At 51.3% G+C, this 22,583-nt stretch overlaps 8 protein-coding genes and 4 non-coding genes across 12 annotated transcripts; 6 read left to right on the forward strand and 6 right to left on the reverse strand.

Annotated features, from left to right (window-relative positions):
- Positions 1 to 1,097: 1,097 nt before the first annotated feature.
- BJX68DRAFT_253324 (major facilitator superfamily domain-containing protein) lies at positions 1,098 to 2,774 on the reverse strand (the record flags this gene model as incomplete). The annotated part of the gene is made up of 2 exons (XM_071042700.1): positions 1,098 to 1,355; positions 1,407 to 2,774. The coding sequence occupies 2 exons, from the start codon at positions 2,772 to 2,774 to the stop codon at positions 1,098 to 1,100; spliced, it is 1,626 nt and encodes a 541-aa protein (XP_070902246.1).
- Positions 2,775 to 3,135: 361 nt separating this feature from the next.
- Positions 3,136 to 4,559, forward strand: BJX68DRAFT_279555 (TauD/TfdA dioxygenase family protein; the record flags this gene model as incomplete). The annotated part of the gene is made up of 4 exons (XM_071048761.1): positions 3,136 to 3,522; positions 3,588 to 4,346; positions 4,402 to 4,453; positions 4,501 to 4,559. The coding sequence occupies exons 1-4, from the start codon at positions 3,250 to 3,252 to the stop codon at positions 4,557 to 4,559; spliced, it is 1,143 nt and encodes a 380-aa protein (XP_070902247.1). The 5' UTR covers positions 3,136 to 3,249.
- Positions 4,560 to 7,292: 2,733 nt separating this feature from the next.
- BJX68DRAFT_203002 (prion-inhibition and propagation-domain-containing protein) lies at positions 7,293 to 9,657 on the reverse strand. Its single transcript, XM_071037585.1, has 4 exons — positions 9,213 to 9,657; positions 8,053 to 9,154; positions 7,911 to 7,973; positions 7,293 to 7,842 (listed from the first exon to the last, which is right to left on the reverse strand). The coding sequence occupies exons 1-4, from the start codon at positions 9,615 to 9,617 to the stop codon at positions 7,436 to 7,438; spliced, it is 1,977 nt and encodes a 658-aa protein (XP_070902248.1). The 5' UTR covers positions 9,618 to 9,657; the 3' UTR covers positions 7,293 to 7,435.
- Positions 9,658 to 10,820: 1,163 nt separating this feature from the next.
- On the reverse strand, positions 10,821 to 12,258 carry BJX68DRAFT_263587 (NAD-dependent epimerase/dehydratase family protein; the record flags this gene model as incomplete). The annotated part of the gene is made up of 7 exons (XM_071044723.1): positions 10,821 to 11,321; positions 11,374 to 11,477; positions 11,538 to 11,610; positions 11,661 to 11,777; positions 11,833 to 11,945; positions 11,996 to 12,171; positions 12,218 to 12,258. The coding sequence occupies 7 exons, from the start codon at positions 12,256 to 12,258 to the stop codon at positions 10,821 to 10,823; spliced, it is 1,125 nt and encodes a 374-aa protein (XP_070902249.1).
- A 514-nt stretch (positions 12,259 to 12,772) lies between these two features.
- On the forward strand, positions 12,773 to 12,883 carry BJX68DRAFT_t36. Its single transcript has one exon. It is a non-coding gene; the product is annotated as a tRNA-Val (tRNA).
- A 517-nt stretch (positions 12,884 to 13,400) lies between these two features.
- On the reverse strand, positions 13,401 to 13,504 carry BJX68DRAFT_t42. The gene has a single exon. It is a non-coding gene; the product is annotated as a tRNA-Val (tRNA).
- A 519-nt stretch (positions 13,505 to 14,023) lies between these two features.
- On the forward strand, positions 14,024 to 14,130 carry BJX68DRAFT_t37. The gene has a single exon. It is a non-coding gene; the product is annotated as a tRNA-Val (tRNA).
- Positions 14,131 to 15,313: 1,183 nt separating this feature from the next.
- BJX68DRAFT_263588 (nucleoside phosphorylase domain-containing protein) lies at positions 15,314 to 16,318 on the forward strand (the record flags this gene model as incomplete). Its single annotated transcript, XM_071044724.1, has 1 exon — positions 15,314 to 16,318. One exon carries the CDS (start codon positions 15,314 to 15,316, stop codon positions 16,316 to 16,318), a length of 1,005 nt encoding a protein of 334 aa, XP_070902250.1.
- Positions 16,319 to 16,451: 133 nt separating this feature from the next.
- Positions 16,452 to 18,079, reverse strand: BJX68DRAFT_263589 (CP2 transcription factor-domain-containing protein; the record flags this gene model as incomplete). The annotated part of the gene is made up of 2 exons (XM_071044725.1): positions 16,452 to 16,750; positions 16,819 to 18,079. The coding sequence occupies 2 exons, from the start codon at positions 18,077 to 18,079 to the stop codon at positions 16,452 to 16,454; spliced, it is 1,560 nt and encodes a 519-aa protein (XP_070902251.1).
- Positions 18,080 to 18,410: 331 nt separating this feature from the next.
- Positions 18,411 to 19,243, reverse strand: BJX68DRAFT_230006 (uncharacterized protein). Its single transcript, XM_071039152.1, has 2 exons — positions 18,589 to 19,243; positions 18,411 to 18,510 (listed from the first exon to the last, which is right to left on the reverse strand). The coding sequence occupies exon 1, from the start codon at positions 19,188 to 19,190 to the stop codon at positions 18,885 to 18,887; it is 306 nt and encodes a 101-aa protein (XP_070902252.1). The 5' UTR covers positions 19,191 to 19,243; the 3' UTR covers positions 18,411 to 18,510; positions 18,589 to 18,884.
- Positions 19,244 to 20,285: 1,042 nt separating this feature from the next.
- On the forward strand, positions 20,286 to 21,907 carry BJX68DRAFT_263590 (amino acid/polyamine transporter I; the record flags this gene model as incomplete). Its single annotated transcript, XM_071044726.1, has 4 exons — positions 20,286 to 20,416; positions 20,464 to 20,594; positions 20,648 to 21,225; positions 21,299 to 21,907. The coding sequence occupies 4 exons, from the start codon at positions 20,286 to 20,288 to the stop codon at positions 21,905 to 21,907; spliced, it is 1,449 nt and encodes a 482-aa protein (XP_070902253.1).
- Positions 21,908 to 22,152: 245 nt separating this feature from the next.
- BJX68DRAFT_t38 lies at positions 22,153 to 22,245 on the forward strand. The gene has a single exon. It is a non-coding gene; the product is annotated as a tRNA-Asp (tRNA).
- The last annotated feature ends 338 nt before the right edge of the window (positions 22,246 to 22,583 follow it).

Consider the following 22,583-nt stretch of genomic DNA (forward strand, 5'->3'; position numbering starts at 1 on the left):
CGAAGCTGTTAGGGCCGAGTCGCTTCGCACCAAATCCCATGCTCCTGAAATAGCGTGAGGAACATAGACTGCGCTGTAAAAGTTCCCTGAGTGTAGCACGGGCTGCAGTAGGTGAGTGACATGGCTGGTATAGTGATGAAAGAGTCGAGCGGCGGACGGAAACGCGGAGTTGTTCGAGAGTACGTCGGGCAAGGCTTGCATTTGCGACAATACCTGCCAGGGGGATCCCGAGGCACATTTCTGTACGGATGGTACCGGAAGTATGTTGGCCCCAGACTCCCTTCGAAGCGGTAGATTGGCAAGTTCCTGAACCGTGTCTGAGCCGTGGCAATCGCCATGAAGCTGCAAGACCGAGAATGGCCCCATAACACGGTCTACTACCGGATCCATCTCATTCAACTCCGTTAGTATCTCCGACACTCTGCGCATGTCCAGCTGCCATGACTCAAATCCTACCAGGCGTCAGCCGAGTGTACATTCATTTGTAGCACGGAGTTTGATACTCGGCGCCATCATAGCCTTCCGCTTGACCGCATTTCCACGAACAGGACAGAAGCTGTCATTCGCAAATGAGAAATTGTTTTCCGCCCAGTGTAGGAGTAGACCGTATCCATCGCAGTGATGGCCTCCCTTCGTACAGCGCGTGCACACTGGCCTCGTCAGGTCGCACTTAACCTTTCTTCGCCGGCATGTCCAGCAGCTACACTTTTAGTCTAAGGATTTCATGAGTCGTAGATGCACTAACCCATCGAAAGTTCTTGTTTTGCGGATTGGAGTCTTGCGAACTCGTGATGTAGGGCTACCGGAGCTGGAAATTGGATCCATATTTTGGATATTTGCAGCACAGGCTCTCTGGAATACACGGAATGTGCGGGTACAGAGTATATCAGTGGGACGAGGGTGAGAAAAATACACCCTTGACTATGACAGGTTAAGTCCTTTGGCCTATCATTAATGTATACCCGCGTTCCTTATCTTGGTGGAGAACGGTGGGCCGGGGTTAGGGCGGATGCGGAAACAGATCTCCGATTGCTGACGGTGCCAGGCATTAACTGCTACTGGTTCATTGATACGGTGGGTTAAAACTTCTATGGGTGCTATCTCGAGATCCTCTCCGCCTGATCCTTACTCAAAGCTGCAAGTCTCTGATACCGCTCCGCAGTGAGTCCCCGAAATGTCTTGCCCCATTTCAGAAATACCACCACAAATGACAGGATGAAAGTTGCAACAAGTGATATGGTTATGATGACGTTCTGGATCCCAACGGAATTGAACCAGGGATTCAGTGCGAAGATGAATGCGGTGCTAACGCAGTTGCGGATGAATGTGACACCGACCATCGCGTCTCCGATTATCTGTCAAATCGTCAGTGATGACTCAAAATCTCAGAAAGGAATGGCGCTGACGTTATTATAGGCATCTGAGATATAGGTGAGCAGGACAACGTTGATGGGTGCGATTCCAAATGAGCACACGCCTATTCCGACCGCAACGACCGGCCACGAAAGGCCTCTCTGGATTCCGATTCCGTACAGCACAGCGCCACCCAGGACAAACGGAATAAACGGGAGCAAGAGCCAAAGTCGAGCTTCGGGCTCGTAAATGCCCCTATTCCGGCGAGCGCAATACAGAATAAATCGGTCGCTTAATGGTCCGACGAGAAGAGATCCGATCGACACACCGATGAACTGCGGCATGTTCATTAACCCGATTTGGTCCGAGTTGAAGTTGTACGGTGGGAGAGTCATCTGGCTGGACATGGTTGTGCTCAGAGTGTTCTGCACAGCGACCTGCGCACCGTAGCTCAGGGCGCTGTAGAGAATGGCGGGCATTGTGGCGAGCATGACGAATGGGAGCCAGAAGTGGCGTGCAAAGATTGACCACTCGCCCGGAGTTGAGGTGACTAGAGTAAGGCGTTCCCAATATGTCTTTCTCGTTATAATGGTGGGCGCATGTGACGGAGGTGGTGTCCTGGGTTCCTCGAGTGAAGTGGCCTTGATCACTTTATCGTCTGCATTTTTGGCTTCAGCTTGATTCCCGCTTCCAGAGGACTCGCTCAAAACCACACCCGCCGGTGGAATGTACTTGGTCTCCTCGTACAGCAACCCAAACAACGCCAAACAGACACCAAGGAAGATGACATTCCACCACCAAACCCAGCGCCACCCCTGAGACACCGTGACAAACCCCGCAACAAGGGGACCAAGCGAGCCGGCAACCTGCGCCGTCCAGATAAAGATCGCATTCATCACCCCGCGCTGGTGCACGAAGAAGACATCAGTAATTGTCATCTGGATCATGACCTCGGAGAGTGCCCCCGCTGCACAGGAGAAGACATTAACCAGCATAATCTCTGCGGGCACTTGCATCTTTGCGCTCCAGATGCCAACCGCGAAGACAATGAGGATACTGATCAGGTACAAAGGCCGGCGACCGAACTTGAGGGCGAGTGGGGTGAAGATTACAGCTCCGATGCCGAGGAAGCCGCAGCCGATTGCGTAGCTGTTGTTCAAGGTTGCCCAGCTGAAGCCGAGTTGCTCGTGCATGGGCCCCCAGGTAGGAGTTGCCGCGCATAGAAACTCGTTAACGAGGAGAACATAAAGACAGGTCAAGCCAAAGTTGAGGTACTTGCGCCAGGGCTCCCAGTTCAAGGGGTCGTTGGGATCGTTCGATGGCTTTGGCTGCAGGACAATCTCTTTGGAGTGCTCCTGATCGGCTTGCAGGAGCACAGTCCCTGGGGGCCATTGCTGGATGTCTCCAGTAAAGTTTTCCATGGCAAAGAATAAGGGTGGAGCAGGGTATTGAGTAAAAACTGGTTTGTGATTAAGCCTTTGGCTTGGTTGAGAACCATGCTGAGAAACATGTATTTATACTCCGTAATATGTATCTTTAATTGCAATTCGAGAATGCAGATAAGAAAGCAATCTGCCTGGAGCTAGGAGAGTCAGAGTAACCCGACATGTCTCGATCATTGATAGCAGCGATACGGCGAGGAAACTCTTAGCGAGGCTGCTGATAATAGATTGCAATCTACTGAATCGTGCTTATCACGCCACCCCCGAGAATCTATCCCGTCCCCTATAAGCACCTTTGGACTCAAGGCAGGTCTTAGCGAGCCTGGGCGCTTCCCGGTGAGGAGGCCATCTCGTAGGCGTCCGAGAGGTCTATATAAGCCTGATTCAGCACTGACAAGAGATTTCAACACTGCATCTGCTCATAGAAAACCTCCCCTTCCGATACACCTTCATTATGGCAACCGTGACACCCCTTCCAAGCATCTCCGGCTCGAACGCCAAATTCGGAGCAACCATTACCGGCGTCGATCTCAACCACCTGAGCGAGGAGGATTTCCAGACCATCCGCAGCGCAATCTACGTTCATAAGGTCGTCGTCGTGAAAGGGCAGCGTGACCTCCTCCCAGCGAAACAGTTCGACTTTGTGCACAGACTAGACCCAGCGGCGGATCGAGTGCATGGGTTCGACACGGACGACGTGACTGATGAGACGAGTGGGGTTCTCGGAGTACGCTTTTTACTCGCTGTATAAAACTTGGATTGTAGGTCTGACCTTTGAACCTCTATCTCTAGCCAAGATTCAACGTTATCCCCGGCTCTACTGGAGTGACCATCGTTGGCCAGGGGTACCAAGGGGACAACCACTACGGACTAAAGGGCATAACAGCCAAGTCAACGACCCATTTCGACGCGCATGCCGAGCCTCTTTCCCCCAAGGCTTTCGCAAGCGGGGCCACACGCTTCGGGGCCTTTCACTTTGATGGCGTTATTTATGGATCTTATCCCTCGCGGGTTACGACCCTTCGCTGTGTGAGGACACCCAAGGGTCCCGATCTTACTGTGCGCTGGGATGACGGGTCTGGATATACTATGACCGTCAAGCCTGGCTTGACCGCGTTCATTGACAGCGCGCAGATGTACAGCATGCTCACGGATAAAGAACGGGAGATTGCAGACCACAGTCGGTGGGAGCCAGCGCCACAGCCGTATGTCTGGACGGGCACGCGCAAGATCCGCAACTGTGGTCTGGGGATGGCTCCTGGTGGGGAGACAGTGCCGCTTGAGGGGCTTCCTGCGTGGGTGCCGGAGAAGGTGTACCGGTTTCCGATGGTTTGGGTGAATCCGGTAACCGGTGTTAGGTCTTTTCAGGTTCTTCCTGATGTCGTGCGGAAATTTTACCTGAAGAAGGGAACAGATGAGGAGGAAGAAGTGGTGGAGGACGGGGAGCGGATTCGAACGTTCCTGAACGATATCATTGATCGTATCCTCAAGCCCGAGAACATCCTCATTCCGATGTATGAGGAGGGCGACGTCGTCATGTTCAATAACTGGGTTTGTCCACTGCTCCTTTGGCCCCTTACCTCAATTACTGACTACTTGCGTTTAGGAGGTCATGCACAGCTCGATCGACTTTCCAACAAGTTATGGCACTCGCACAAGTATGCCTTCCTCAAGCCAAGGCAGGATTGATACTGACTTACTACAGTGCACCAATGCCACATCCCGTCCTCGACATTCCCAACTGGTCCGGCTCCCGTCAAGTAAACGTCGCTGAACCGAGCCCTTCAATACCAAAACAATGAAGAAAATATAGAAGCGCAATCAAGATATGGCTGTACGAACCAGCTCTGTATCCAAACCCAGGAATTCCCCATGCATTAAAGAAGTCGTAAAGCGTCAGTAATGTACATCCGAAAATAATACCACCAACACCTCTCACTCGTGGTGGCTGCCTTCTTCCTCCTGATCTGCTTAACCTTGTTGCCATCCATACCCGAAATATCATGCGTCGTCAGTGCAGAATGCGACCTGTGGCTGCCGTGGGTAAATCACCGGCCTGCAGGTGAGTTCAGAGCGATACCCCTAGGCCGGCAGAGCTCCGCGAATGGACCGCACGGCCACCACAGTTGGGAAACTGAAAAGGTAGACTGTCAATGACGAGCGATTTGAGAGGTATTGGTGGCTCAGTGCAAGGAATCTCGCACAGCTCGTCCGTGAACCGGGGATATATTGCACAATCCACGGGGCCGAATGCCCGTATAGTGCGAATGAGCCGAGGTTTGCCGGCAAGCCTCTGATGAGTTTGGTCAGGGCTCTATGAGTGCGTTGGTTGCCAAGGAGGAGTAATGGCGACTGAAAGATTTCGCGAGGAAAGCTCGATGGATCTGGCATACTGAGAGCATTTTTGACGTACATAAGACTGCAGTTTTATTGAGTCGCGAAATGAACCTGAGGCAGAGACGTGTTCGACGCGTTTCTAGATGGCGTCGCCGCGTCTGTTTGGCTGGGCCCACTTGCACGCCTGAACGAGAGAAACCAACTAAGATACAGTTCACTGCGATGTGCATAGTAAAAATACCCAATTTAAAACCATTCATTGGCCTAGATTAAGCATGTAATCCCCTCTCACTAGGATTGGTTCGAAATTTGCACTCTGTTCCTGGCCAGGTGAGTTCTAAATCACACGTAGACTGGAACTGAGAGGAACATGGCCCTGGCTGTAAAACAGCGGCTTGACCGCTGACTATGGTGGAGGATCCTCCGACGACAGGGTCGATGGCATGAGGGGCTGCGAGCGGGATGAAGATCAGACCCTGACCCATTTCCTGCCAGCTGAATGTATTCTCTACAAATAAGGACAGACTAAGAAGTATTGAAGTCCATTTCTGCGCTGTGGAAGTTGTTAGATTCGGTTCTGTCACTCCTGAGGATATTTCGGCCCATGCGCTCTTCTTCAGGTAGCTCAACTTTGACTCTTAGAGCTGTTGGAATGACCGGAACAACTTGGGTTGTATGAGAACACGTACACCTGTCTCATTGCTTTGGGGCATACTAGCGTATAGAGAAAGCTAGTTATCCTAAGAAAGCTTAGTTAATCTTCCTTAGGCGGGAAAAGAGTACTACGGGAATTACCATGAACAAGGCCACGGCAACAGTGACTGTAATCAGACCATCCAAGGACCTGAGATCAAGTAGGACGGGCCGAGACCGGACGAACTTGTTAAACTAGCGAAGGACTGTTCCTAGGCGAGGGTGGAGCATTGTGCGATGATAGTTAGTGAATGTCTTACCTTGGATGATTTGCTAGTGCTGGGAGGTTTATATTGCCGGGCCATCTTATCTTCAAGCTAATGGAAATGTTAGCGAGGACCTCGCTTTTGGAGCTCTGCTGACAGGAAATCTAGGGAACCGCATGGGCCCGTCAGCAGGTTGCATTAGCGTGACCCTAGACTCCAACAGCGAGAGATAAGATAGGGTTGATAGGGTTGAGTAAAGATATGCTTGCGAAGTTTAGGTTTGCTTGACGTGCTGGGTTGAACTTTGTCACACGAGCATTCCTATCGAGATCGAAACTTAATCTTATAGAGTTCAACGGATTTGCCTCTCAAGAATGTCAGTAGCATTGACCCGCGGACTCCGAAGATAAGGCTCCCGACTCTATGCAGGTCCACGCGAGATATTCAACGGCTGCGGACCACCTTAACAGCTGCACTTTCTTAGCTCTAAGACCGTGATGCCTGTGAACACATAAATAATGTGTACAGCGGCTCACTATAGCATCCCAAGTTTGCCCGAAATTCAAGATAACGGGACAGATGGTCAAGCTTGCGACTCCTGCGGTGGTGCTCCTCGAGGCACTGCCATTCCTTGATCTATTCGTCGTTGTCAAGGCAGAAACCGCTTATAGCAGGGTGACTATTCTGGATGGAATTCCATACTATATTAGAGATATGACTATGGCGCGCATTCCTAAGGTGGCTATTTCTGCCTTGAACATGCTGCCAGACATGGATGTACTAGCCTTAACTATCATCTCCGGTAATTCATCCTCATTTACTGCTTCCAATTTTGATGGAATTATAGCAGACTATTCAGCTCGCGATGATGTGTTCAGCACGGCATTTCTTAGTGGTGCGTATACCCTTCCCTGATCTGCAAAGCTCCTTGGTATACTAACTTGCACAAGCCATCTATTTAAGCTATACAGGAAACACTACAGGCATGAGTAACACTAAGTTAATTGCAACCACGCTTAACAACCATAATTCCACCCATTATTAAAAATAATATAGGTGGCTCCTTACGCGGTCCTACCAGCTTATAGGGTCTATATAGAAATAGACCAAGTACAGGAGTAAGTAATCTTAATAAGATAATCCTACTATCTAATAACCTTATTATAATAGGTGTATTTACCTAAAGTATATAGACATAGTCGTGCGTTATAAGTATCTAGTTTTAGGACTTCTATTCAGCCGGGACGTTGATACTGGCCACATCAGGGGCTGGCCAAATAGAGACATTTGCTCTATTGATGGTTGTATTATCAAACCTGGACCCTTACAGCCATTCTCTCACCTGCAAAACGTGGTCCGCGAACCTTGCGTGGCAATCTCTCAATATTCCAGCCTTGAACAAGTTCATACCCGGCACTCGGCTAGTTTCGCAACAATCCTCGCACACAAGTCCGCTTGCGCTTCGAGCTCCGCCTCGGACTCGCCTGGATCCAAGCTAATACACTCCCTCACTGCATCTGCATAAACCGACCCACATTGGAAGGCGAGGTACGAAACATGGTCGGCCAGGATAGCCCGCCTGGCAGAGTAGGGATCTTCGTCGGGAATCTCCAGGGTTTCGACGCGCGTCCACAGGCCTATTTCGAGAAGCAGGATCCCAAGGGAATAAACATCGCAGGCGTGTGTATACCGAAGGTCTCGATTGGCACGCTTCGCGGGGATGTGGTGCAGCGTTGGATTGATTTGATGAACTCTGTTTGATCTCATCCGCAGCCTATCGATGTCTTCATCTGTCGAGTCGCTGTCACTGACTGGCAATTTTTTTTGTTTCTTATTAGTGTTTCGAAGAGACTGCCGGGCAATAATGGAAATTACCTACAGTGGTTCTTGGAATGGGGGATTCGCACATCTGGCACGTCGCCCGGCTCGATAAACGTGGCGCCTAGAATGAGATCAGTCTGGAAATTCCGAGGTCCTGCGAACGGATTGGATATGATGAATCAGTTTCCAGATTGTCTCACCATGAAGTTCATTTTCCATCTCCCCTTCATCGTCATTTGGCCGGAGAATGTGCGGGGCAGACTTTACCCGCCCACTTTCCTCATCAGGCCTGGAGTACTCATAGCCCAGTAAAATAGGGTTGTCGTAGTCCAAGTCCGCTGCGGCCGTTCCAATGCCATCCGCATCCTTTGTAGGAAACAGCAACAGCGCGCTGGATCGGATATTTTTGTGTAGCCAGCCGCTGGCGTGTAAAAAGGCAATACTGCGAGCCAGTTTACGTGCCAAATCAAACCGCCATTCAAGCCCTGGTAACTTTCGCGCCAAAAGTAGAGGCACTGCCTTACGGGCGGCCAGGTCCATTGCCGGGAATCGGGGGATGGAAGGGCCAAGATTGCCCGGCAATTCAAAGACGATGCCAATCTCGTCAGATTCCAGCTCGACGAGCCCGATGCAGCGGAGACAGAGCAGCCTTTTGGCACATACGGGACTCTGGAGTAACCGTCCCAGCTTTAGAATACTCTCACGCATGGTAGAGTCTGGTTTCCCTTCGGCGTTGCGGAATGACTTTCTCTCGATATAGACTGCTTCGGGTCTCCTCCTTCTCCCCTCGGTCTTTCTAGTGCACACTGCGAGATTGCGTACGGAGCCCTTACCGATCTGTAACTCTTGTTGTCTGATAGTGAGCAAACTCTGCTCCTCTCGCTTAGAGAGGGTCTCTGAGCTGTGCAATTTGAGAATTTTCAGTTCCGCAATGTCGTGAAGAAGCGGAAGGCCCTGCTGGGAAGGACTAAACCCGCCAGCCTTTTCAGCGTCCCGTGCAGGCGCCTCCAGCTTTCTGAGACCTGCAGCGCTGCTGTGCGTGGTGAGATACTGCACCACGAGATTAAGCTGCATCGTTTCAAACGCCCCATCGGGACATAACATGTACAGGGAATCATTGTACTTTTTGAGGTCGCCAATGAGGTTATGGTACTTTTCGCGACCACTGAAAGCCCACTTGCATCGCTTGAAGACTCCCAGCCGCGAACGGAGGGCTTTCTCTTGCGCCTTCATTCTCGATAACACCTCGTCCCCTGAGTGAGCAAGGATCGTGGTCATTGCTGTGTTGGGTACCTCTCCAAGCTATTGAACTGGGTCTCAATATCCGTTGGTCCCGTTCGATGTGATATCGTACACTTACAGCATGGTTGCCTGGTTGTTCGCGCGAGCCGGTCTCCAGTCGGATCCCATACTCCTTCTCCAGCCGCTCTCGGTTCGACAGCACTTCCGCAATCAAGACAAGCGCGTCTGCGAGTCCCTGTGCCTTGAACGGGTTCCGAGCCAAGTATTCGGTGAGTTTTCCATTCCGCGTCTGGTCGGCCTCTTTCTTCTGGTTGGTTTTGCTCGAGGGGAAGATTATCGAGGCATGGCGAGAGATTTCCCAATATGCGCCCCATGACTTGAGGATCGCCTCTTGGATCCCCACCTCTCGCAGGAGAGCGATGGCACTCTTGGGGGCATTCCGCACATCCGAGAAGTAGATATAACAGTCTCTACATGTGGAGTAGAGGGAGACTATCGTGAGAGCGAAACTGGCTGGTTCCATAACCCAAGAGGATAAACGTTGTCAGACGGGCAGGATATGGAGAAGTCGATTGTGAAGGCGTCCCCTCGTTTCAAGCGGGGTTATCAGACTAATGGTGAGATGTGGCAGTGCACATGCAGCGCCTAATAGTGGGGCTATTGGATGCCCGGCAAACAATCTAATAACATTAGCTAGAAATGCCAACAGCTTTGCACCTTTCAATATTAAAAAAGCGCAGTAGGAAGATGACCCCCGCAGGCCCAGACCTTTGTCCAGCAATTACCCACAACGGGTCTGACAAACGGCCACGGCACATGCAATCATTCTAACACCAACGGCCTATCCAACCCGTGTCAATATCGTACTTTATATTTCGCCACTAAACCCACCACATCCCCTGACAAGCAATCCATATCTAACCCATGGTAGATCGTCCCTCTGAAGAAGGATTGATTCGGAAAGTGAGGAATTCTTCCAACGCCAAAATGCCCTCCACCACAGGCAATGTCATGTGGCCTGAAAGTTCGCTCACCATGGCCCGCGCTGAACGAACCGTGACTGACCAGCGCTGCTGGGCGTTGTCATACTCAGCCGATGGGACAGCTAACTTGAGCCAGACGTTCAAGTCCCCTACCTCCGCGGATGTTTGAACCAGTCCGCTAGTTTATCCTTAGGGGACTATTTCGGCCAGTTCTTGGGGAACGGCAGGTAGTTGGGGTTTTACATTGACATGATCGTGCAGCACAAGCGTCTTGTACCCGGCTCCTCCAGTTATCGTTATGCTCAATGATAAGGGATGAGATCCCCATGCTCTGTAGCTACGCACTGGTACTCAGCTTTGGCTGACCAGCACCAAGAACCTGGACGGTGGGCTCCCACGCTCAAACTCAACCTGCACCTGGAATCAGTCAGGGCGTTGTCTTTTGGGCGATGGGGGAATTCTCGTTAAGCAAGGGTCTATATCTCAGGCCACTAGGTACGCGACTGTCGTGCAACTCAATGGCAATGGTTGGACTTCGCTGTACCCGGATGCAAGAACTAGGTTAAGCTTGCCAAGGCAGCATCACACTGCTCTTTTTGAGCCTGCCCAGGCCCATCTTCACAATATCACAGCATGGTAAACTAAGAAGAGTACAAGTCTTGATATGGGAATGGTTATTGCTCCATATTCGTTATTGCACCGCTAAACTACTCTATGTCGTGCCATTGAATGGCTAGATTCACCTAGGGCTGATTCGGGAGGAGGCCGGCCAGATCCTTGACACTTGTACCAGCCTCCAGTACGGCATCAACTTCCTCGCCAATCTCGCGAAGAAACCGCTGGTAATTCCACTCTGGATTCCATCCAAGCTCCTTGTCGTGGTGCGAAAGCACAGCGGCGCTGTTCAAGTTAGTACATATAACGCCCCAGGGCGCCTTGTTTGTCTTAAAAGAAGGGGAGACTTGCTTTGAGTTCCATGCGATGTCAGAATAGGGAGACGGAAGGCCCAGAGACTTCGTTTTGGCTTCCTCGCTCGCCCACACGGTCACGTCGGCGTTGAGAACAAGGCCGCGGCTGTTCAGGTCATTTGCAAGTGCCTGAAGAAGCTCGTGCCAGTCGAAGGTGTGGGCGGATACGAGGTAGTACCCGTCGTTTCCTGCTGGGGGCGCGCGTTGCTCGACGATGCGCTGGATGAGGCAAGTATAGTAGTCTGCGAGGTCTGTAACGTGAACCGCGGGCCATCCCTAGTATTCATTAGCCGAAGCACTCCCAACCGGGGGGGTATATTTGGCGTACTGAGTTCTCGGCGAAGCGATGGACTTGTTTGTTCGCAATAGCAGCCCGGATAAGAGTCGGTACTTGAACAGAGATCTTGTTCCCTGTTCCAGTTCCCTTCCCGTCTACCACAGTGGTTAGAACCTATACTTCAAATGTCCGAGCTTCCGCATGGTGCGACTCACAAACAAGAGGCGGAACTACGCTATAGATAGCAATACCGTATTGGTCCGCAGTTTTGTGGATGGCAACGTTGGTCTAGACATTAATATCCCTGGCAAGTGGGAGAGATGGCGGTCCTTACTTACCTCGCGGACTGGGTAAGGTACCGTAACCCCTTTCTGCAGCTCATAGAGGTCATCGGTCTCTTTAGCAATTCCATGCGGCCAGCCCGTCTTATCAGCGAAGGCACTGACGCCGGATGTCTAAGTGTGTCAGCTTCTCGGCCACTATGTACACATATCTGGAACGATCGTATACATGGATAAAGTGGACAGGTCGCTTTGTGAGCTCTTTCCTTGCTTTTAGAGCATTCAATAGAGAAGCTGCAAGGGTAGGATCGACAGCGCTGACTGTATGGACGACGATGTCGACTACGTATTGTCAGTTATTGGTCTCGATATGAGATGAACTGAGTACTCACTATCGTTACTGAGAACTGCCCGCTTTATCTCGGCGTCGTCTGTCAATGCTATCTGGGCAGTATTCACTCCCAGAGGTTTGAGGCTCTCTGCCTGCGCATCGGAGCGCACGATAGCCCAGATGCTGGATGGTGGGACCACATTTGCTGAGAGTAGGACCTGGAGGAGGGTACCTCCTCTGGACAACATTAATAAACGAGGAAGAGAATGTAGAGGACACTTACATGTAGCCGGTTGCGCCAGTAAGCAGGATGTTTGGAGGCATTGTGAAAGATAGTACTGTCTCTTGGGGGTTGGGGTCCCTGGGTGTAACTACGGCAGAGTGGACATGATATATATAGTGGGACGGGCAAATCAGTATTTGTCAGAACAGCTATCGGTTTCAACATTTGAACCAAAGCACCAGCTTAGAAATGCCTCATTTTACCTTAATTGAATAAGAAACAGAGTTGGAGACCCAGATCAATAGGCTATTGCGTGATATTCCGGTCATCCTGGTGGATATCATCGCGCGGTGTGGCTCGCGCGCGTGAGACGCAGCGGGCGTGAGTCCTGAACTGCATGCGCATTTTGCAAGCGTTACTATCCATCCATGTGCTTATATCATTGGAGAAGATTGAAGCAATCACCACTGGACGAATTCAGATGCTCTTCAAGGTTCTTTCTGAGTCTTTCCCGGCCATGGCTCTTTCCGTTCGATGGGCGATCATATGTGGTTTGAAGCCGCATATTTTATTACCCCCTCATAAGCACAAATAATGTCCGTGGTTATAACAACAAGTCGCGTGGTCTAATGGTCATGATTTTCCGTTAACACGTGATCAGTTATCTGATTACTTCTACAATCGTAGATGCCGGAACGGTTCCCGGTTCGATCCCGGGCGTGACTAAAGTTTTTGTCCCTTTTCATTTTGTTTTTCAACCATTTTTTTTTTTGATTTATGATATTCAAATTGTGATTTTAATTTCAACAGTCACTCGCGTGGTAATAATGGTGTGTGTCCGCAATGCGAAGACCGACAAAGGTTTTTTTTTCCGGCGGATGGAGGACGTTTATCAAGCGCGTGCCCCGTACGGAGTATACAAGCTACTAATCCCTCGATTCAATGCATATATACGTTGTGGTATTGATTGATCATTCAATTCTAAGGTTGTCGAGCGAAAGAGCGTCTATCACCAGCCTTTTGGCCGCAAAGTGCAAGGGAAAATCCCTACCTCTGTCGCGAACCAGCACACCTTCCCTCCCCCTAGGCCACTAAAGGGGCGAACCTGCAAAACAATTGGACCCCACTAGATTTCTTGGTATATCTCATGTCATCCTAAACAGTCCTCTATCTAGTGTTACTCACACATACATACATAGTCTTCTTTTTTGGTGGAACATATCTTCCTGGAGCAATAAAAAGCTAGTCACGCCCGGGCTCGAACCGGGGACCTTCATGGGTCATCAACGCAGAGCTTTAACTCAGGTTATGTGAGCATGACGTCTTAACCAACTAGACCACGCGACTGCACCAAGATGTATATTTCGTCACTGGAATTGTAGAGGAGCCAAGTGATCCTAAATCTACCACGTAAAACAGAAATCCTCGATCCTGACTACCCGTCACTTCACCCCGACTTCAGAAGGCATTGTAATGCCGCACCAGGCTTACGTCCAAAAGCACCATGATGGGTATTTCTTTTCCTGCCTATTCCGGGTTTATTCAACCATCTCGTCCGAGTTTTGCTGTTTTCTAATGGCATGCAACTCTTAATCATGTGTTGCTACGTGTGCTGTAGAAGAGACTTGAGATGGCTAAGGTTGTATTTACCTAAACTGCTCTATTAATAGTCATGATATCACGCACAATGCTCATCATGAAGGTGCTTAATGAAAGTCGAGTGTTATTTTGAAGGTTGCGGGCCGCTGATTCCTTACCCGGTACAGATCTAGGCGGAGGGAGGAACTTCGGTGAATAGGGCTCTTCATTCTTTTATAGTGCCCAACACCTGATATGCGCCTTTAAGCTCAAATTTATCCCAAGCACAGTCGCGTGGTCTAGTTGGTTAAGACGTCATGCTCACATGACCTGAGTTGATACAGCTCAATGTTGATGATCCATGAAGGTCCCCGGTTCGAGCCCGGGCGTGACTAGTTTCTTTTTATTTTTGTTTGTTGGCCATTCACTCATCCCATCCACCCTTCAAGCGACTTGAACTGTATGTAATTCTATGATCATAATGGCTTCGGTGTTTTTTTAGATCTGTTACCATTCTAGGACTCAAACAGCTCTGGTTACTCTGGTCGCGCTGACTGACGGCAGCGATTGGATAGATGGTACGTACTGGTCTTCCAAGGTTGCTAGCTACGTCCCCGATGCCCGAGGCCATGGAGGAGGTGCCGCCAGCGGGCTTTATATATCTTCATTTAGTCGAACGGCTATCAAATCACGACCCTTTCAAGTCTCCTTTTTCCTTGGGATCTGTCACATGAAGCTTCCTCCGGATTTGCGATCCCTCCAAGATTCGCCATGACTTCAAGATCCCTCGTAACAGCACAGCGTCGCAAACCAAGTTGGCCTCTTGAAACACTTTCAGTCTTTCCTCCAATCAGTCACCGGTGAATGAATTGCGTCTAAACACCTTGCCATACGCCAGCTCCGCGAATGTCAGGCGATCCGAGAACTGAAGTGACGAGAGATGTCTAGTTACTGGAGTGAGTGTTGCAGCGATTATGCGACTAGGAAGGGAAAAGTGAAGGAGATTATGAGCTAGTGTAAGAAGGATGAGTAGTGAGGGGTAGGGTTGGAATTAAGATGCGGAAGGGCTTGAGGGTTGCTGGCGAAGTAGTGGTAAACACGAGAGAAAGAGAGCTAGAGGAGGAAAGCTCGATATAGAAGCTAAGGGGTAAGTAACTAAGAGTCGCCAAGCCTATATCGAATTAGGGTATTGTAATGATATAGATAGAGCTAACGTACTAATAGCAGTCCGGGGGCGGGCGCCAAACTGTGTGCCTGCCTTGTGGAAGAGCTAAGCGTCCTCATATCTCTGCGTTGCATATCATCCATTGCCCAAAACACTGCCCCATCGACAACAAAACCCTGCATGCACATCCAACCAATATTAGGTAGGATCGTGTCCTGTGACGCAGGAAGCGCCAGCCAAATCAGCCCCACGAGGCTGGCGCTTAGCCCCCTCCCCATAAGTGCAGGGCAATCTCCACCCCAGCAGCGATAATATTATGTTTCTCGAAAACACCAGAACTGCTGCTCTTCAAACCACATATAAATCTTATTTTTCGCTGCTTCGATCGGGTTTCCCCACTTCACTTTATCAGCATGTCAGATCCCAGCAAGTATACAGTGGGCTGGATCTGCGCCCTTCGAGTCGAAGCCGTAGCCGCGCAAGCACTCTTTGAACAAAAGCACGACCGTCCTGCATTTGTGCAACCCCACGACTCCAATTCTTACCTCCTCGGGTCGATCTCTGGCCACAACGTCGTCATTGCGACCCTCCCCGACGGCGAGTACAGCACTACCGCCGCGGCATGGGCAGCTAGCCAGATGCTCAACAGCTTCCCTAACATCCGCATGGGATTCATGATCGGGGTTGGGAGTGGAGCGCCAAGTGCGAAGAATGATATTCGGCTTGGAGATATCGTAGTCGGGGTCCCACGAGACGGGGAGAATGGGGTATTCGAGTATGATTTCGGAGCGATGGTGCAGGGAGAGAGATTCCAAGTGACGAGATCGCTGAATCAAGCGCCGACGATTCTTCGAAGCGGAGTGGCTGCCCTTCGCAGAGAGTACACGGTGAAACGGCATCGCATCCAGGACGAAGTGGATGCTGCGCTTGAACGGTATCCGAATCTGAGGGATGAGTTTCAGCGGCCTCCTCCAGGCACCGACCGACTCTTCAAATCCACAATCATCTACGACGCAAACACCCAATTTCATGAGAGTTGCCTTGTGCAGCGACAGGAGCGCCCGGCGCACACAGAAAGCCCGAGAATCTGGTACGGCACCATCGCATCGGCCAACCAGGTCATGAATGATGCCACTATCCGGGATGCACTCAGCGCAGAAAAGAATGTCTTGTGCTTTGAGATGTTGGCCGCTGGGGTGGTCAACCATTTCCCATGCCTCGTGATTCGGGGGATCTGTGACTATTCTGATTCGCATGGTAATGAGATGTGGCAGGGTTACGCGGCACTGGTGGCAGCTGTGTACGCGAAGAGAATGCTGGAGATGATTGCTCCAACAATAGATGAGGTTGTGCGGACCATTCAGGAAATGGCAAAGGGGGAACTCGGGAAATTGAGTCAAGCGAGTGGCAGAGAATAGGTTGTACTTAAGCGCGTTGCTCGTCGAGCTCGTGTGGATCGTGCATCATAATTGGTCTTTTTTACAGGAGGGAACCTTTCTGACGGGATAACAGAATGTTTTGATATTTGAAAGCGTCCATCTCGCGCTAATATTAGTATCTAAGTCTAATTTCAATGAGATTCTCACTTGCGCAATCAAACGCCCAACGTTCCAAAATCTCTGCGAGCATATCCTGCCCATCCACAATCCCACGAACGACACTGTCATCTACAGCCTGCAAAGAATTCCCTCGAACAAGAAGCACGCGGTAGACCCGTCGCGGGTCTATTCCAAGTTTCCCGGAAATCCCTTCAATCAGGCTGTGAGCGGTCCACTCGGTGAGATAGACAGCTACATGGTAATCAGCGTGCGTTTGGATCGTCCCCGCGAACCCAATATAAAAACACGCAACTAGGTAGCAGAATCTACTTAGTGCCAGTGACTTGACAATGGTTGGTTAGTTGGTGTTTTTATCTTACCGGATTGACTCTGCTGCTGAGCTGGGGGTTGGTAGTTTGGGTCGATATCCAGGACCTCGATGTACCGCATTTTCTCGTCTTCAAAACGGTTTCTGGAAACTCTGACTGCTTGGTTTGACCGAGTTTCGTCCTGAGTGTCGCTCGGGGAGGGATTTTCAGGTCCAAGGAGCAGGTTCGTTCCCCATGGATAGCTCATCGCTGAGCTGCTGCTGCTGGACTCGTCTGGACAGTCTTGACCGCTGATGGTAGATTGACGATCACCGTAGAGCGCACTAGCATCTTTGTACTGAGCTGAATGATCGTCTGTAGACCAATCGGGGGTATCGCTCGCATCACCTCGCAACGAGAAAACAGTCACAGGTCTGGCTGATGAAAGCATCGCCTGCAGCGACGCAAGCTTCTCCTGTAACTGCTCCAGGATCCTCATCTGCTTCTTATGGCCTGAGTTCATGAATACCTCTCCGGCAGCCTCCGAGCCAAGACTAGTTCTCGTGCCACCATTTTTACTAGTATACGAGCCCGGGTTGGGCTGGCGCTTCTGGATCTCCCTGCAAACTTTCTCCCGGGCCTTTCGCACACCAGCAGCATCCGCCGCAAGCTTTCGCTCCGCCCCGTACATACGGAACAGATTGACCTTGCAATAGCACACCTCAGCTGCAGCGCTTTCCTCTCGAGATGACACCGGCGATGATTTCCCGAGATTATCTGTAACTATCTCCGTCCTAGCACATAGCCGGACTGGAAATCCCTTGACGCCTTTGTAGTGGCAAAAGTCCGTCGTGAGGAAGTTGAACCGGACTGTAATAGTGCATTCGGGTAGCGGTAGCATTGACGGGGATGTTCCTGTTTCCAAACGATTGCATGACCACAGGACGCAGAATCCATTGAAGGAGGATGTTTCGAGCTGGACATTCTGGCCTCGGTCATTGATGCCCTCAGCGTTCAACCCAGTCCCTACCGGGCGAAGCTTATCCACGCATAACTCAATCGCACACCGCGATCCGCTTCCTGTCCCCCCTCCACCTTCTTCATCGTATTGTCCTTCCCCAGACAACCCGCGCCGGGCCCTCCAAAGCCGCCAGTGTGCATCCGAGTCCGATCGCTGGTCCTCCCTATGGAACGCTATGGCAACATGCGTCCGGTACCGGGCACGGAACCGGTCTGATGGGTGGGGCGGAGGGTCGGTGTCGGTGATTGTCAAACGATATTCTTCGCCCTTGTTGAGGTACGTGACGGGAGCCGCTGCAGCCTGAGTGACCATCGCCGTCGGCGCTCTTAATACAACGCGGTATCTGGAACGGAAACTTGTAGATCGCACTGCTGTTAGTGAGTGGGTGGGAGACAGCGGGTGGGTGGGTAGAGGGGGCTTGATTGTACTGTTCGTTACTCTCGATCTGCTGTTGCTGAGGAAATACTGTTTCTGGGCCCGCAGGTTGTGGGCTCGCCCCCTCGAAGTTGTTTCTTGCATTGTGGGCCATCGGATGATGAATGGGCGGGTAAGACAACGTCATCGCCATTGTACTCTGCAATTGCGTAGTTTGGTCACCGACTCCGATTGCGAAACTCGAGCTACCAGAATTAGGGAAATAATAGCCCGGTGCGTAATTCGAAGAGAGCATGTATTGAGACGAGTGCGAATCCATCATCATCATAGCGGGGTTGGTGGGGCGCACATCGGGGGCAATCGTAAAACTAGGGCTCAAGACTTGGGATTAGAAGGGTCATGGTTCACGATAATCCCATGGTTTCATGCTGATGGAAGACGCGTACCTAGGTTGCAATGCATAAGGAATCTGGCCACAAAACGTATTGGAAGATTCCAAAGGCACTTCCTCGCCGAGCATAGTGAGGTCCATACTGCACGGTTGGACTGTGCTTCATGACCCGGGGTGGGTACCGAATTCAATGTTCCGAAAGTATACCTCCTGTTAACTTCGCCCTTGTCATAAGGGCCTCTCCAAGGCAGAAGTAGGCTGAGGACTAGAAAGGCAATCTCAAGAATAGTCAAAAATCACCGCTTAGGAGAGGCGCGCTCTTCGATGCTGTTGTTCCTACTCACTGGAGTTTTATGCCCATGTCCTTTCGGAGGCACACTGAGCAATATGACAGCGGGGCAGCTGTGCCAGACGGCGGTGGCTCATAGTACACAGTACCTCTGTGGGCTCGAAACCAGGAAACTGAAGAGCGAGCGGCGGCGAACGATTGGCGAAAGCACACCAGCCACAACATGGATAAGGAGCCGAGCTAGCGTAAAAAGGCGGGGAGTGGGAGTTGATAGATAAACGGGACGAAGTAAGGGCCACCAATAATAACTGCAGGAAAGCACTTCCTCTTCGGAGACCCCGACTGCACGTCGACAGTGGCGTCGTCATCCTTTCGACAGGTCACAGGCCAGACCTGATTTCGAGGGCGCGGCAGATGCCCGAGTTCACCGCAGCCACACTGATCGACAAGACTATTTGTTGTTCTATCCAGCAATTCACTCCTCACTGGCCAGACACATCGAACCAGTGGGGAGAAGGATCGGTGATCTGCATCGTGGCTCAGCAGTGCGAACAAGGTTCTCTTTCGGCCTCGAGTTCGCATCCGGAGCCGAGGGTGTGAACAGCATGTGGGACTCGATTCGGCTGCCACGGCATCCCCAGCGATCTCGTAGCCGTCCCTAGCGCAGTACGGCTGGCAGATCCGTCGAAGCGAGCTGCATCATGCCCACATTGGCTACAGGGCACGTCACTGTCCACGTAGTTCACCTCAAATAGGCCAGGCTACATATCCGAGCCTTGACTCCTACCGTTGGAAAGCAGCGGTGCGATCATGGCCGCCTAGTGATTGACGTCCTTATCTGGCACGGGGCTTCGCCGTGAGAGAAGACTTCTATATCACTAGGGGAGGTTTCGTACCGAAGAAGCGAATGACAGAGCAATTCGTCTGCCTTTGTTCAGAAGGATAAAGGGCGTCTCCTATGTATTTCTGATTAGGCTACTAGCTCCTACGTGTCCGACAGTAGGATCGGCAACTATTCCCGGTTTCCATTGCGGCTTGTGGGGATGCGAAGGCCAATTGGAGCCGGGTGTAGATCACGAACCATCAGGAAACCTGCCTGTCAACAGCCCATTTAATTTCTAGAACCTTTCGATCCATCACATAATGGAGGCACCCGCACCAACCAACCTCGCGATAGGCATGCTTACTGGGCTGTCGCCACAGGTCCAAAGGGAGACTCCTGACTATTTGGTTAGTTGATCGCATGGCTCACCAATGGGTACTCGTGTCGAAATTGGAACATGGATTACACAATGACCAACCCAAGATGGCGTACCCCGCATCTCCTGTGTGACCATGGAGATAGCAAATACACGCATATTTACGTCTGACGCCTCAGCCTTTCGCCACCTGTTCACTGCAGGGCCCCTTAGGTTTCAGGTTTCCACCACCTGAAAATCTTCCGCTCCAAGAATCCCATCAACATGAGCCTCAATGCAAAGGATGGCTCCGACAATAGTCTAATAGGCCCGGGTCTAAACCGCTCGACGCTCAACATGGTGGCCAAGCGACAGACTCCCGATTGGAATAGACTAGATTCAATTTGTGGAGCACGGTCGGTATCCAATTTGGTGTGGCAGCATCCCCGCTTGCTATACCCAGCTATACGGTTCTGATCGTGGGCGCCGGAGGGAGTCCGTTCTTTTTCTGGGCCTTTCTCCTCGCAGCTGTTGGTCAAATGCTGATTGCATTCAGCCTGGCAGAGCTGGCGTCGGCCTATCCTGATGCGTCGGGTAACTAACCCTGCTTTCTTTCGCTTTTCATCGACGTTGCTCACTTATTCCAGGCCAGGTGTACTGGACAACCGCAGCCGTGAGGAATCCGCGCTGGAAGGGGTTTCTTAGCTACTTTAGTGGAGCGATGGCATTTTTTGGCTGGATCTTCGCATGTGGTGGTGGTGCAGTTCTCGCGGCTCAGTTCATCACAGCCCTAGGCGTCCTTATCAACGAGATGTACAACCCATCAAGATGGCAGATATACCTCCTGGTGATTGCAGTGTTTCTCTTCGCCGTTCTTTTCAACACCATCCTAATACAAACCCTGCCAGCCATCACTTTGTTTATGATGATCTTTCTCAACGCCGCCGCGCTCTTCATCTTCATCACCCTGCTCGCCAAGACACACCACAAGGCCTCACCGAGAACTGTGTTCTTGGATGTTCGCAATGAAACAGGTTGGGACTCTAAGGTGGTGGTATTCTTCCTGTGTATCATGCCCGGCATTCTGACAATATGCCTCTTTGACACGGCCGCCCACATGGCGGAGGAGCTGCCGCAGCCTGAGCGCCAAGTGCCCATTGTGATGCTCGCAAATGCCGGTCTCGCCGTGGTGTCTGCCCTTATCGTGGTGTCTGCCCTTATCATGGTCATCGCGCTTATATTCTGCACCACACCCCGAGAATCTCACCGCACCGCTCGCAGGTCACCCGATGCTCCAGATCTGCTGGGACGCCTGGCCAAACAAAGGCTTCGTCATTGCCATCTGCCTGATTTACTGGGCGACGATCCTCAATGCCCTTACCAGCATGCTTGCCGGCTGCAGCAGGCTAATTTGGTACTTCACGAAACTGGGATCCCTGCCCTGCAAAGCATGGTTCTCACACGTGCACCCTACCCTCCACGTCCCCACCAACGCAGTCTATTTCTCCGCGGTCCTCGCCATCCTGTTCTCCCTCCTCGTCTTCGGCCTGACCACCGTACTAAACGGCCTATTCGGTAGCGCGACACTCTGCTTTTCACTCTCATACGCTCTCCCAATCAGCTTGACACTCGTGGACCGCGCTCGATTACCGGCGCAGCGCTACTGCAATACCGGTGCGTTTAGTACCGTGGTCAACACGCTCGCCCTGATCTGGATTGTTCTCGCCATGACTTTCGCCTCGTTCCCGACGTATCTCCCCGTCACGTCGGAGACCATGAATTGGGCACCGTGCTTCTTTGGGATAGTCCTTGCGCTGAGACTGGGGAATTGGGTACTTGTGAGGGATTCGTATCAGCCGCCGAAGGGATTCTTGGTTCTCGGCTTAATTCGGTCTCAATATGCGTGAGGGTGGAGTGAGCATTGGCGTGGCCACCCTACCATGCTTGGTGACAGAAAGTGGCGTGGTGAACACCTAAAGCAGATACTTGCAGACTTGGATGGCGCATTTCACTGCCCAAACCCATAGACCCACCATTTAAATCACAGAATCATGACTTGGCATCGCGAATTTCGGTCGGGATATAGGGCAACCTGCGCGGCTCATTGTGTATACTCTTACCAACATGTTTAGGAGGCGTTTACTCATCCGCTTCCTCGATGGTCTAACGGTCATGATTTCCGCTTGTCAGATTATAAACGTAATCACAAGCGCGGGAGACCTGGGTTCGACTCCCAGTCGGGGAGACCTCTTTTTTACTTTCTCTTTTTTTTTTTTTTTTTGATTTGTTTGTTTGGAGTGGAGTCCCCGAGCCTCTTTGGGCGATTGCTAGAATTATAGAATGGCGAAATCGTTCTTCGCGCACGACGCCATACAGTTAATACAGGGCATTCTGGGGAATGGCATGGCTCTCCTCCTCCCTGGAGCCGTGACAGCCTGCTTTCCCTTGAGAGATGGCTCACCCTTTATCCTCTATAGCAGCCCACTTGGCCACTAATTTCATCTAACTCTTAGCGGCTCCGAGGGACAAGTGAGACTAACCTGGCCGGCACGACTAGGTATGTTTCGCTCAGTCGCGAACCCA

This window comes from Aspergillus pseudodeflectus (genome assembly GCF_044049435.1).
Source record: "Aspergillus pseudodeflectus strain CBS 756.74 chromosome Unknown BJX68scaffold_8, whole genome shotgun sequence".
Classification (NCBI taxonomy): Eukaryota; Fungi; Ascomycota; class Eurotiomycetes; order Eurotiales; family Aspergillaceae; genus Aspergillus; species Aspergillus pseudodeflectus.